The 14,813-nt window shown below is 46.5% G+C and overlaps 1 protein-coding gene and 1 long non-coding RNA gene across 3 annotated transcripts in view; one reads left to right on the forward strand and one right to left on the reverse strand.

The window, feature by feature from the left end:
• The window catches only part of THOC1 (THO complex subunit 1), a 29,121-nt gene extending 27,423 nt beyond the window's left edge, over nucleotides 1-1,698 (reverse strand). Inside the window, exon 1 of the mRNA XM_079785045.1 lies at nucleotides 1,607-1,698. Coding sequence (XP_079641171.1) covers nucleotides 1,607-1,660 — 54 coding nt within the window. The 5' untranslated portion in view covers nucleotides 1,661-1,698. The remainder of the gene's footprint in view (nucleotides 1-1,606) is intronic.
• A 50-nt stretch (nucleotides 1,699-1,748) lies between these two features.
• Nucleotides 1,749-14,813, forward strand: part of LOC307107667 — a 63,739-nt gene continuing 50,674 nt past the window's right edge. For both annotated transcript variants that reach the window (XR_013814245.1, XR_013814246.1), the window contains exon 1: nucleotides 1,749-1,822. This is a non-coding gene — a long non-coding RNA (uncharacterized lncRNA). The remainder of the gene's footprint in view (nucleotides 1,823-14,813) is intronic.

The following is a 14,813-nucleotide window of genomic DNA, read 5'->3' on the forward strand; positions in this document are numbered from 1 at the left end:
TATTCGTGCATTCATGTTGTTTTTCCCACCTGTTCAAGCAAATTCTATCCATTCTTCAGGACCCATCTCAAGTCCAGTCATCTCTAGGACTCTCACTACAGTAAACACTGCATACATACCTGCTGATTGTCTTAAAGTAGTCATACTTTAAAGACAAAAATATTGCCAAGTCATTCCTTCTGTGAAAATTCACATACCCTTAAGAAATCATCACATTAACCACACAGGAACTAGATTTATACTGGAAATGTCCATTCCTGACTCTGCCAAGAACAGGCTGTCATCTTGAGCAAATCCCCTAATGCTTCATTTTCCTCACCAGTTAAATGAGGGCTGTTCTATCCTTACTACCTCCAGCACAGTGGCATCACCTGGGAATTTGTTAGAAAGGCAAAAGTTCACACCCCATTAAAAACCTACTGAATCAGAATTTACATTTAGCCACATCTCTAGGTGATCCCACCACACACTGAAGCTGAAGAAGCACTATCCTAGACGGTTTCCAATTAAGTGGTCCTTTCCAGGGCTAATGTGATGATCTTGGATATGCCTAACAATGACTCTTAGCAGAATTTCAAAGCACCAGAGATTAGAGCAAAAGGCAGAGAAAGGAAATATTCCTGGTGACATAAACAAGATACACTCTGGTAAAAAGAAACAAACCCCATACTGTATGGTAAAGAAGTAACAATAACCTGCACACAAGAAAAATTCTTACTACAAAAAAGTCAATTTCCTTTCATAGAATGTTCATTCTGGTACCACTGTAAATACATAGGCATTGTTAAATATCTACGTAGTTAAATCATGACTCGAAACATTGGCGCAGATGCTAAAGACAAATTCAGTCAAACAGGATTTTTCATGCTGGGGAGGTATGAACAACATAAAAAGAGTACTGGGTTTGAAGCCAGGAAAAAAACCCCAAAAAACACTTTAGTAAATCACTTCACTTTTGGGGGTGGAGGTTTGTCTCAGTTTCTACCTCAGCTACGAGGGATAATACAAGTTAGTCTACTTAACAGTGTTAAGAGAGTTATATATAAGCTCACATAAGGTGTTTCTCAAATGCTAAAATTACTCTTCCCCAACGTGTAAGAACAAGATGACCTCTGGCCACGCTTTCCAAGCTGATCCGTTTGCCCTTTCCCACTTAGAATCTCGACTTCACCGATCTCTTAGGAGTGAGATGTGGAGGGTTAAGGTGTGCTGAATTAGCGGCCCAAACACCTGGCAATCAGGGGGCGGGGCGGGAGCCGGCTTTTTGGGTTAAAACCGCGTCGGCCCTCCCCGTTCCGCAGACTCACGGCCGGCGGAGCGGGCGCTGCAGAGGCGCTGGACCGTACGGCTCTCAGTCTGCAGAGGAGCCCTTCACGCTGGGCGCCCAGAACCCGGGGTCCTGGATCCGGCCGGCGGGAGCGGGCAGCAAAGGTGGGGAAGACGCAGGTAAGCCGCTTTCTCCCCTTCCCAGCCCCCGACGGGGTCGAAAGCCGCCTACACTGCGGCGTACACCCCTTTACCCCAGGGCAAAATTCCAATCATTTCAGGGAGAGGAGGGCAAAGAGGAGCGCCGGGTCCAGCCCCCACCCTCCTGCCTCCTGCTCACCGTGAACCGCGTCCGCGCTTCGGGTAAACTGAAGAGTGGCGGCGTCGGAGACATCTTCTCGGCTGCGCGCGCCCGCCGCCACCGCGCTGCGGCGCAGGCGGATGACGTCAAGGCGGGAGCAGCGAGACGAGCGGCTCCGTGTGCGGCTAGAGCGGCCCGCGAGCCGAGGGGCGGGGCGGCTGGCCCGCGGGGAGCTTCTGTGGTGACCGAGTTCAGGTGGGCGTTGGGGGATGGAGTCCGCCGCCCAATGCCAAGTCCGGGTTGGGGGGGGGGGGGAGGGGGGTAGCCCTTGGGGTGACGGCGTGTGGGCGGCTGGCGCCCTGTAAGCTCTGCGCAGCCCGGCGGGGAAGAGGCCGAGGCGCGCACCGTGGCGGCTTTTCCGGTTTGGGGAGGCCGGGCTGGTTCCGGCTCCGTGGGCCGCGCAGGAAGGTACCGCTACCGGAGAATCCAAGGCCGGTGGGTTATCGGAGGAAGCTCCAGGGGAAGTAGGGGCCGTGGCCGCGGGTGCCGGGCCGCAGTCATTCCCGCGGAAGAAGTAGTCTCAGCCCCGGACGTGCGCATCAGCCGTGTAGTTAATTCACGGGCAGCTGTAGCTCATCAGCAGGTCACTCCTCTGTGATGGTAGAAATATTGTCTATGTCACGGGGCTATTGAAAAGCGCTCATAATATAGTGAATGCAACTGTGGCTTGTATAGCAATGGAAGGATTAAGGCAGTATTCTGTGCTGGTAGGAGAGTGGGTGGCACTGCCTGCCGGGTAGAGGCACCCCTTGGAAAGCCCTGTCCCCTCACTGCCCTCCCTTGTCGCCTCTCCCTGGAGAGGCTTGGCCAAGGAGAAGCCACGTACCAGTAACTGTCTTAGTTGGAATTCTGCTGTGGGGAGATACATTTTGTATTGACCCAAAAATGCGAAGACATTTCTGCCAGTTCTTATTCCCTTGTACCTAAAAGTAGAAAGTTAGGTGTGCTTTACCTAAGCTTCATTGGCATCTAACGAGAATACAGGAAGCCAACAAAAAGATAACTTTGCATAGTGTTGCCTGTAAGTGGGAATTGTGAAAAGTGATGGCTACCCGCGAGCATTGCAGTCTTTTTTTTTAGAAAATCAACAGAATCATTCAGGCTTAATTGTATAACAAATCTCAAAATTGGCAAAATAAGCTGTTATTAACTGATTTAATAGGTAGCTGTTGTAAGGGAATTATCATATTACAGATGACCATTAACTATATAGAGTACAACTATAACCTGAGAGAGAAAAACAATTGTTGTGTGTGGTATTTTGTGTGTGTGTGTGTGTGTGTGTGTGTGTGTTTTTTTTTTTTTTTACAAAAATCCAAGCATAAGAAGAGCTGGAGTTTATTGACTTACCCATCAAAGCCCAGTCACTTAGCCCTGATCGGTTTGACTCAGTGGATAGAGCGTCGGCCTGCGGACTGAAGGGTCCCAGGTTCGATTCCGGTCAAGAGCTTATACCTTGGTTGCAGGCACATCCTCAGTAGGAGGTATGCAGGAGGCAGCTGATCGATGCTTCTAACTCTCTATCCCTCTCCCTTCCTCTCTGTAAAAAATCAATAAAAAATATATATTTTTAAAAATGGTTGAAAATCAATGCTAAATTTTATGTATAAAATTAAGAAAACTTTAAACAAAAGCATCAATCTGATCTAGATAGCTTTAAAAGGGCAAAAATATCATAGATATTAGTGTGATTTGAGATCTCAAGATAAGATATTTTAAACAGCCAGGAAATAGTAGCTAGTGCATTTTAAAAAGATGTCCATAAAAAAATCACTATAATAAAAATATTTCAACATTTAGATCACTTTAATAAATGCTTTATAACTCCCAGTGCACTTAACATATAATACCTCATTTTATCCTCTTAAGTGATATTTTGAGCTGGGTAATACAACTGTTAGGCCCATCCTATATAATAAAAGGCTAATATGCAAATCAACCGAACGGCAGAATGACCGATTGCTATGATGCGCACTGACCACCCGGGGGCAGACACTCAATGCAGGAGCTTCTCCCTCCCACAGGGAGCCGGGCTCACGGCTGGCAAGTGAAGTGGCAGTGGTGGGAGCCTCTCCCGCCTCTGTGGCAGTGCTAAGGATGTCCAACTGATGGCTTAGGCCCGCTCCCCTAAGCCATCAGTTGGATATCCCCCAAGGGCTCCTGGACTGCGAGAGGGCGCAGGCCAGGCTGAGGGATACCCCTGAGTGCACAAATTTCGTGCACTGGGCCTCTAGTTTTATACATAAGGAAGCTAACTCAAAGAGATGGGGTTCTTGACAGAGGTAATTGGCCAAATGAGATTACACAGGGGTTTTGATTCCAGATTTCATGTTCTTTAAACTGTTAATACTGTTGTAATGGTTGAGGTTTTTTGTTTGTTTTAAAATTTATTTTTATTGTTGAAAGTATTGTGAATGAAAAAAAAAAAAGTATTGTGAATGTCCTCTTTTTCCCCCATTGACCCCCTTAACCCACAACCACCACCCCCCCCCCCCCCAGGCCTTCACCACACTACACTATTGTCTGTGTCCATAGGTTATGCATATCTATATACACTGAGTGGCCAGATTATTATGATCACCTGACGTTTGTAGGCAAATTAGCCATACACTGCATCCTATGGGATATGGAAGCCGAAGGCCTGTTCGAACACCTTTGCTTTCTGCAGTTACCAAGATAAAACGTCTCCAATTCGCATAGGAACACAAAGATTGGACAGTTGAGCATTGGAAAAAAAGTCATGTGGTCTGATGAATCACGTTTCCAGTTGCATCATGCAGATGGGAGAGTGAGAATTTTGCAGAAACAGCATGAAAGCATGCACCCCACATGCATGAGTACAACCCTTCAAGCTGGTGGGGGCAGTGTTATGGTTTGGGGCATGTTTTCCTGGCATGATTTGGGCCCTTTAATTCGTGTAGAACAACGTCTGAATAGCACAACATACCTAAGTATCGTTGCCGATCAAGTTCATCCTATCATGTTGATGGTGTATCCCAATGGAGATGGCTTCTTCCAACAAGACCATGTGCCATGCCACGGTGCTCGTATTGTGCAGGAGTGGTTTCAAGAACATGAGGGAGACTTTACCTTGTTTAGGTGGCCCCCACAATCACCAGATCTCAATCCAATTGAGCATTTGTGGGATGAAGTTAAAAGAGCCATCAGGCAGCTGGTTCCACAACCATCAAATCTCACAGAACTGGACAGTGCTATTCATCAGGCATGGTGTCAGATTCCTCGCATCACCTTTCAACATCTCGTGGAGTCAATGCCAAGAAGAATCGCCGCAGTATTGAAGGCAAAAGGTGGCCCAATGAAGTACTGATGGGGTGGTCATAATTGGCCACTCAGTGTATATAAAAGCCTAAGAGACAATTCAACCATCCAACCTGCGCAATGACCAACAGGGGGCAGACGCTCAATGCAGGAGCTGCTGAGCTGCGGTGACTTGGCAGCTGCAGTTCTCGGGTGATGCAACTGGAACCAGAGAGGAAGGAGCCCAATTCCAGGGCCTATAGTAGTCATATAAGTTCTTTGGTTAATCTCTCCTTACCTCTCCCTCCCATTGCCACTTTCCCTCTGAGATTCGATTCATTAGTCTGTTCCATGTTTCTGTCTCTGGATCTATTTTGTACATCAGTTTATTTTGTTCATGGTTAAGTTTTATTGAGCACCATCTATGAGCCAGACACTTTACTTGTACTATTTATACTCCTTACAACAACACTGTACATAGTTACATATCAGTGAAGAAATAGGCTTTTTTTCCTAGATCACATGGTTAGAGAAAGCTAGTTTGGGATTTGAGCCTGGCTTTAATCCCAAAGCCTGTATTTGGTCTTAACTCTTGAATCTTGACTAACTCATTGGCCTAGTTAATGTCTCATAAATTATTCCCTTACAGGTGGATAAGATTAAGAATCATAATGTCATCAATAACACATGACTTTTCTAAAAGTATGTAATAATAATAATCAAAGGGCAGACATCCAGTAACAAATAACCTTTTTGCTTAGTCTGCTTTTATTCTAGTTTTGTCCTCTAGCCTAGGAAAAAGGAAACTTTGCTCCAAGATCACCAGTCAACCACATCAGGATGTTGGATTGCAGCTTTTGTTGGTTCAGGTTCTGGACCTTTGCCATCTTTTCCTTTCTCTCTGTAATTTGAGTGGATTGAAAGAATTACATTGACAGGGAACTGATGATTGAGAGGAAAAGCTAAGCAAAAAGAATGAGACTCCTTCATTGAGAAAGGAATGGAAATGGGAAGAATAATAATGGGAGGGGAATGGCGTTTTTTGAATATTTTTGTGGAAAAAGAGGAAATACATGAAAACTGTAGGTGCTGTATTTTTATAGAATGGTGGCAATTTTCAAACATTTTATAGTAATACTAGAGGCCTGGTGCACGAAATTCGTGCACTGGGGAGGGTGTCCCCCAGCCCAGCCCGCACCTTCTCCAATCTGGGACCCCTTGGGGGATGTCTGACCGCTGGCAGTCGGACATACCTCTCACAATCCAGGACTGCTGGATCAGAGCAATTAATCCATTTACATTTAATGTTATTGTTAAGTACTTTTTTGTAGCCATTTCTGTACTTTATGCCTGTGTTCCTTCCTCCCTGTCTATTTCTTCTTTTTATACCATTCACTTTAGCATTTCCTATATTGCTGGCTTGGTAGTGATAAACTCCCTTAGCATTTTTTTGTCTGCGAAGTTCTTGATTTCCCCTTCAGTTTTGATTGATAAGTCTTGCTGGATAGAGTATTCTTGGATTCAGTCCTTTGCTTTGCATCACTTTGTATACTTCATTCCATTCCCTTCTAGCTTGATGTGTTTCTGTTGAGAAATCATTTGATGGGGGGATCCTTTGTAGGCAACTCTCTGTCTCTCTCTTGCAGCCTTTAAGATTATCTCTTTGTCGTTAACATTTGCCATTGTAATTATGACATGTCTTGATGTGGGTCTTTTGGGATTCATCTTGCTTGGGACTCTCTGTACTTGTGTGACTTTTTTCTTCCCCACATCAGGGAAGTTTTCTGTTATTATTTCTTCAGATAGATTCTCTAATCCTTGCTACTCTTCTAGTCTTTCAGGCACCCCTATTATACATATGTTACTTTGTTTCATGTTGTCCCAAAGTTCCCTTAGGTTCTCCTCCTGCTTTTTAAGTTTTTTCTCCATGTGCTGTTCAGATTGGGCTTGTTTCTCTATCTTCTCACTAATTCGGTCCTCCGCTTCTTCTAGTCTACTGTTGAAACCTTCCATAGCATTTTTGATTGTAGCTATATCACTTGATTTCTTCCTGATTTTTCCATAGGTTGTGACTTTCTCGTCCATCTGGTTTATGAACTGTATGACCATTACTCTGAATTCTTTTTCTGTCATATTGCATGCCTCCCTTTCACTTATTTCCTTTCTTGGAGATGCCTCTTTTTCTTTCCTCTGGGGCAGTGGTCGGCAAACTCATTAGTCAACAGAGCCAAATATCAACAGTACAACGATTGAAATTTCTTTTTTTAAAAAAATAAATCTTTATTGTTCAGATTATTACAGGTGTTCTTTTTTCCCCCCCATAGCTCCCCTCCACCTGATTCCCCACCCCACCCCATGCCCTTACCCCCCGCCACTGTCTTCATCCATAGGTGTAAGATTTTTGTCCAATCTCTTCCCCCACCTTCCACACCCTCTTTCCCCTGAGAATTGTCAGTCCACTCCCTTTCTATGTCCCTGATTCTATTATATTCATCAGTCCATTCTGTTCATCAGATTTTTTTATTCACTTGATTTTTAGATTCACTTGTTGGTAGGTATGTATTTGTTGTCATTTTGTTGTTCATAATTTTTATCTTTACCTTTTTCTTCTTCCTCCTATTAAAGAATACCCTTCAGCATTTCATATAATCCTGGATGAACTCCTTTAGCTTTTTCTTGTCTGTGAAGCTCTTTATCTGCCCTTCAATTCTGAATGATAGCTTTGCTGGGTAGAGTAATCTTGGTTGTAGGTTCTTGCTGTTCATCACTTTGAATATTTCTTGCCACTCCCTTCTGGCCTGCATAGTTTCTTTTTTTAAAAAATTTAATAAATCTTTATTGTTCAGATTATTACAATTGTTTCTCCTTTTTCCCCCCATAGCTCCCCTCCACCCAGTTCCCACCCCGCCCTCTGCCCTTACCTCCCGCAATGTCCTCATCCATAGGTGTACGATTTTTGTCCAGTCTCTTCCTGAATCCCCCTACCCCTTTCCCCCTGAGAATTGTCAGTCCACTCCCTTTCTATGCCCCTGATTCTATTATATTCACCAGTTTATTCTGTTCCTCAGATTTTCAATTCACTCGATTTTTAGGTTCACTTGCTGATAGATATGTATTTGTTGTTCATAATTTTTATCTTTACCTTTTTCTCCTTCTTCCTCTTCTTAAAGAATACCTTTCAGCATTTCATATAATACTGGTTTGGTGGTGATGAACTCCTTTAGCTTTTTCTTATCTGTGAAGCTCTTTATCTGACCTTCAATTCTGAATGATAACTTTGCTGGGTAGAGTAATCTTGGTTGTAGGTTCTTGCTATTCATCACTTTGAATATTTCTTGCCACTCCCATCTGACCTGCATAGTTTCTGTTGAGAAATCAGCTGACAATCGTATGGGTGCTCCCTTGTAGGTAACTGTTTTTCTCTTGCTGCTTGTAAGATTCTCTGTCTTTTGCCCTTGGTATTTTAATTATGATGTGTCTGGTGTGGTCCTCTTTGGATTCCTCTTGTTGGGGGTTCTCTGTGCTTCCTGGACTTGTAAGTCTTATTTCTTTCACCAGGTAGGGAAAGTTTTCTGTCATTATTTCTTCAAATAGGTTTTTAGTATCTTGCTCTCTCTCTTCTTTTGGCACCCCCATAATTCAGATGTTGGAATGCTTGAAGTTGTCCCAGAGGCTCCTTACACTATCTTCATATTTTTGGGTTCTTTTTTCTGTTTGTTTTTCTGGTTGGGTGTTTTTTGTTTCCTCATATTTCGGACCTTTGGTTTGATTCTTGGGGTCCTTTGATCTACAGTTGAATTTCTGTATATTCTTTATTTCAGACAGTGTATGCTTAATTTCTGACTGGTCCTTTTCCATTTTTTTGACATTCTCATTAATGTCCACTAAGCTCCTCAGAGGTCTCATCAAGTTTCTTGGCTGTTTTTAGAAGATTCTTGAGTAATCTTATAAATGTGGTTTTGAACTCTATGTCCAGTAGTTTGCTTTCCTCCATTTCTTTCACTCATGACATGTTTCTTTTTATCCACATTTTGCTGCTTCCCTGTGTTGATGGAGTAGAAGAACTGTTGTGCTAGAGACACGCTTATGGGGCAGGACTTGCTTCAGTGGGGCTTTGGTGCTCACTGAGTGCCTCTTGAATGTGTCACTTATGGATGTGAGTAGTTGAAATCTGGTGTCATCTCACACTGACCACTAGATACACTAGCTTCTGGATCTCCAATGGGGTGTAGGTCAGCTACTGTCTGAGGCCACCCAGCAGGAGCTACAGCGAGAACTACAGTTTTCTCCTTTTTGCTTGTGGTTTGGAGGCTTTAGAGCTGTCTTACAAGAGCTGCAGTTTGTTAGGTTAAGCTGCGATATGGCAGGCCATTCATATGCAAAAGCCGCTGCGTGGAGCTTGGGTGGGTTTGTAGATTGTGTGGGGCGGGGTCTCAGGGAGTCACTAGGCTCGGGCTTGGCAAACAGCGATGGCTGCCAGTCAGCCGTCTCTGCATCTCCGCATTTCCAAGTCCCCGCGCCCCGCGCAGTAAACAATGATTGCTGCGCGCACCTCTGCAAGAAAGTCACCCTCACTTTCCGACCCGCTGGCAGACAGTCCAGCTTCTCCCCGTAGGAGTTTGGGTCCCCAGTGTCTCCCCAGAAACTGGAGTTCAGAGTAATTGGGAGCTTGTCTCCCTTCGGGTTGAGAAAAGCAGCGCACCCAGTCGCCCGCCACCAGCCCAATTCACGCACCTCCGTACCTCAGCTTTTCAGCGCTTGTGCACGTCTCAATGCTCTTTTCTCTTTCCTTCTAGTTGTAGAACTTCCACTCAGCCAGCTTTCCCGTGGTTCTGGGTAATAGACGTTTTGTCTTTTAGTTGTAGTTTTGAAATTGTTGTGCGAGGCAGCATTTAGGTGTTTACCTATGCCGCCATCTTGGTTTCCTCCTGAAATTTCTTTTGAGAGCCAAATTTTTAAAACTTAAACTTCTTCTAGCACCACTTCTTCAAAATAGACTCGCCCAGGCTGTGGTATTTTGTGGAAGAGCCACACTCAAGGGGCCAAAGAGCTGCATGTGGCTCACAAGCCGCAGTTTGCCGACCACAGCTCTGGGGAATTGTTTCATTGTCTCCCCATTCTAGCTGTCACCAGAAGGTCCAAACGCTGAGTTGCGAAGGCCTGAGCCATGTGCAGTGGGAGTGTCACGCCACCCGAGTGTCACCGAAAAGCTTCGACACCGAGATGTGTGGCTGCCGTGGGTTGGTGGGAGCCACGTGTGCTGTGAATCAGAATCACCGGCGCTCAGTGTGGCCTCATGCGCACACCTAGAATCAGGGACTTCGCATGTGCCACGCTGAGAAAGAGTTCATGCGGGCGGGCGGCGAAAATCAGAGTACCCTAGCATGTGCCAGAAGTCAAGAGTCCCCATATGCATGTGCCGAGAATCGAGTATCGAATTCTCTGTTGCTTGGTGTGGCCTCGCGTTGAGAATCAGCGTCCCTGTGTGTGCGTGCGCTGAGAATTGGAGTCACTGGTGCTTCGTGTGTACACACTGAGAATCAGGGTTCCCATGTGCGCACATGATGAGAAAGAGTCCCCGCGTGTGCGCCCCAAGAGTCAAGTCACTGGTGCTCAGTGCTGCCTCTTGCGCAAAGAATGAGGGTCCCCGGTCTGCTGGGGGGCTGGGTTGCACAGCCGCCTTGTGAGGCCCACTCCTGCGCCACGGGAAACAGACTCCCATGTGTGCTCGCCCAGAGTCAAAGTCAGGTAGCACAGCCGCCCTGTGTCGGTGGGAGGCCTGGTGGCGCGGAGCAGGCCTAGCAGGTCCTATGCCACTGCAGCGGGCTGGTAGGAAGGGGGATGGGCTCTGTGACTTACAGAAACCTGCGGCTGGATGTCTGGAGTTTTGGTGTCCGAGGGTCTGTAGCTATGGTAGCAGGTCTTTGTCCCAAGTGGCTGTAGGGTCCCGGTTTGCATCTGAGACCAGGTTGGGTGGTGGTGAGGGTAGGATCCTAGTCGCAAGCTGTTCTCTCATTCAACACCTTTATTGAGTGTCTATTATCTGCCAGTCACAGTTATAATTTGGATTATATGTGCAGTATTATTACTTTATTGTAAGTACTATATATCTATATCTATCTATATATCCTATCTAATAAAAGAGTAATATGCAAAATAACCATCACTCTGCTACACCCACAAGCCATGCCCACAAACCACGCCCACCAGCCAATCAGGAGTGAGTATGCAAATTAACCCCAACCAAGATGGCTGCAGCCACTGAGAGAGCAGGAGGGAGGCTTGGGTTTCCCCGGCAATGGAGGAAGCCAAGCTTTCCGCACACCCTGGCTGGCCGAGACCTCCACTCCAGGTTACAAAGTTTCAATTATAGAAGATAAATCCCAACAGAAATGGCTGCTGCCACGGAGCAAGCAGGAGGCGTGGCTTCGCTCCAGGATACAAAGTTTCAATTGTAGAAGATAAATAAATCCCAGATACCAGGGCCTCTGCTTGGGTCGCCAGGGGCCATGGCCGGCCTGCAAACCACCACAGGCCCCTCGCCCAGGCCGCCTCACGCCCCAAGAGAACCCCCACCCTGATCTGGGACACCCTTCAGGGCAAACCAGACGGCTCCCACCCGTGCACCAGGCCTCTATTCTATCTAATAAAAGAGTAATATGCAGATTGACCATCACTCCAACACACAAGATGGCTGCCCCCATGTGGACACAAGATGGCCACCACAAGATGGCCAGCAGGGGAGAGCAGTTGGGAGGGACCAGGCCTGCAAGGGAGGGCAGTTGTGGGCGATCAGGCCAGCAGGGGAGGGCAATTGGGAGGGACCCAGGCCTTCAGGGGAGAGCAGTTGGGGGGTACCAGGCCTGCAGGGGAGGGCAGTTAGGAGTGACCAGGCCTGCAGGAGATAGCAATTAGGCATCAATCAGGCTGGCAGGGGAGTGGTTAGGGGGTGATCAGGCTGGCAGGCAGAAGCAGTTAGGGGCAATCAGGAAGGCAGGCAGGCGAGCAGTTGGGAGCCAGCAATCCTGGATTGTGAGAGGGCAGTCGGACATCCCTCAAGGGGTCCCAGATTGGAGAGGGTACAGGCTGGGCTGAGGGACACGCCCTCCCCCCCGTGCATGAATTTCATGCACCAGGCCTCTAGTGTGTATGTGTGTGTGTGTATATATATATATGTGTATGTATGTATCTATCTATATATATATATATACACATATATACATACATACATACATACATATACACACACATATGCATACACACACACACTGAGTGGCCAGATTATTATGCTCTCTGAACATATAATAATCTGGCTACTCAGTGTATATCCTATATAATAAAAGGCTAATATGCAAATTGTCCCCTCGACCAGGAGTTCGACCAGCAGGCAGGCTGGCCAACCACCCATGTCCCCTCCCCCAGGCCAGGCTGGCTGGACTCTACCCATGCACGAATTTTGTGCACCAGGCCTCCAATATGTAAATATATTTATATATATTGGAGGCCCGGTGCATGAAATTCGTGCACGGGGGTGTGTGTCCCTCAGCCCAGCCTGCACCCTCTCCAATCTGGTACCCCTCGAGGGATGTCCCGACTGCCCTCTCACAATCCAGGACTGCTGGCTCCCAACTGCTCGCCTGCCTGCCTTCCTGATTGCCCCCTAACCACTCCCTGCCAGCCTGATTGATGCCTAACTGCTCCCCTGCCAGCCTGATTGCCCCTAACTGCCCTCCCCTGCAGGCCTGGGTCCCCCCCAACTGCCCTTTCCTGCAGGCCCGGTCACCCCCAACTTCCCTCCTCTGCCAGCCTGGTCACCCCTAACTGCCCTCCCATTCAGGCCTGATCGCCCCCAACTGCCCTCCCTTGCAGGCCTCGTCTCTCCCAACTGCCCTCCCCTGCTGGCCATCTTGTGGTGGCCATCTTGTGTCCACATGGGGCAGCCATCTTTGACCACATGGGGACAGCCATCTTGTGTGTTGGAGTGACAGTCAATTTGCATATTACTCTTTTATTAGATAGGATACACACACACACACACACACACACACACACACACACACGAGATCATAATCTGGCCACTCAGTGTACATAGATATATATATAGCCATACATATATAAATCTATATATATAGATATACATATATAAATCTATCTATAGATATATATATATCTATATATATATGTATCGTTATCTAGCATACATGGTAAAATACTTGTGGGGCGTGGCTACAGTGTTTGAACGGGTTCAAGCCTTGGACTGATGAGAGGGCACAGTCCTCTCGTGGCCATGTGAAAGTCCCAGCTTGTAGGGCAGAGCCCTCCCAGCACAATTATAGCCAACAGCTGTAGTTGTAAGCGTGAACCTATGGTCCGAACACTGGCCCCATATGCCTAAGTGATATATGCTGCAAGTAAACAAAGCTTGATCAGGTGCATGTAATTGAGTAGGATCAAAACTCAGGAGAATGCTGTAAACATCTTGACCACACCCTTACTTTGCCTCGTGGCATCTGGCTATAAAATAAAGACAGGGATTGTAGTCCGTGGAGCTGTCTCTCAGGAAGAAGCGTCCCACCGAGACCCAGCTTTCATTCTCTTGTCTGTCTTTTCTAAGCCTTTCAGCTGCCCACACTCAGGTTCACCCTTGGCTGTGCGTGCCGGCACGGCACAAATCCTGTTTGGTGAGCTTGGTTGGAAAACAGATGAGCATAATTCAAGGTGAGAAATAGAATGGTGGATGTCTTCTTGCCCTGGTAAGTCTAGCTTCCCTGCAGTGTTAGGCAGAGATTTTGCCTGAAATTGTGCCATCGCTTGGCTTGTTTTCATTTCCTGTCCTGTTTCTCTCTTCCCCTTAGTGGTTTCTTTTGAGACCACCTTCAGTCATTTGCTCACAAATTCTCACCTCAAGGTTTGTTTCTGGAGATCCTGATTGTGTTAGTTGGGGTATACCAAGAAGCAGACATCAACACAGGATTAGATGTGCAAGAGGTTTATTTTGGAGGGAGCAGGGGCAGGCTGGGAGGACTTGCAGACCACAATGCAGCTGACCCCTCTGAAAGGAAAGAGGGTTGGGTAGGAAGCTTGTGTGAAACGCAGCTCCAAGAAAGGTTTTACTTTGCCAGTAGGGAGTCCTCTGCAGTTTGCCGGAATGGGTCTGCTACTCTGCTGTGCTCAGTCATTGACTAGAAGCAGCCTTAGAAAGCCTGGCCTCTGTGCAAATGTGATTGATCCAGAGGACAGTACCTGGGCTGTTGTTAATTGTGCTGCCCACAGCAGAAGATCTGAGGGGAGCTTTTTCTTCTTTCTTTTTTAAAAATATATTTTATTGATTTTTTACAAAGAGGAAGGTAGAGGGATAGAGAGTTAGAAACATCGATCAGCTGCCTCCTGCACACCCCCCACTGGGGATGTGCCCGCAACCAAGGTACATGCCCTTGACCGGAACCGAACCTGGGACCCTTCAGTCCGCAGGCTGACGCTCTATCCACTGAGCCAAACCGGTTTCGGCTAAGGGGAGCTTTTTTATGGCCACCACACTGTCCTAGGGTATTGTTATTAATTCATTTTCAGAAAATATTTTCTTGGTTTAATATATATATAATCTGGCACTGTGAATAAAACAGAAGCACTACTATGCTCATGCACCTTTTATTCTGTGGGAAAGCAGATTTTTTTAAAGTAAATAAAAACAAACAAATTTAATATGTGATAAATGCCATGGTGAAAGTAATAGCTAACATCTTTTTTTTTTCATTTTTTATTAAGGTATTATATGTGTACATATCTTACCATTGCCCCCCCCCCACCCCACTCCCTTACATGCCCTCACCCCCCAGTGTTTTGCGTCCATTGATTATGCTTATATGCATGCATACAAGTCCTTCGGTTGATCTCTTATCTCCCCCACCTCTCCCTAACCTTCCCGCTG

Source organism: Cnephaeus nilssonii (assembly GCF_951640355.1).
Source record: "Cnephaeus nilssonii genome assembly, chromosome: 11".
In the NCBI taxonomy this organism is placed as follows: Eukaryota; Metazoa; Chordata; class Mammalia; order Chiroptera; family Vespertilionidae; genus Cnephaeus; species Cnephaeus nilssonii.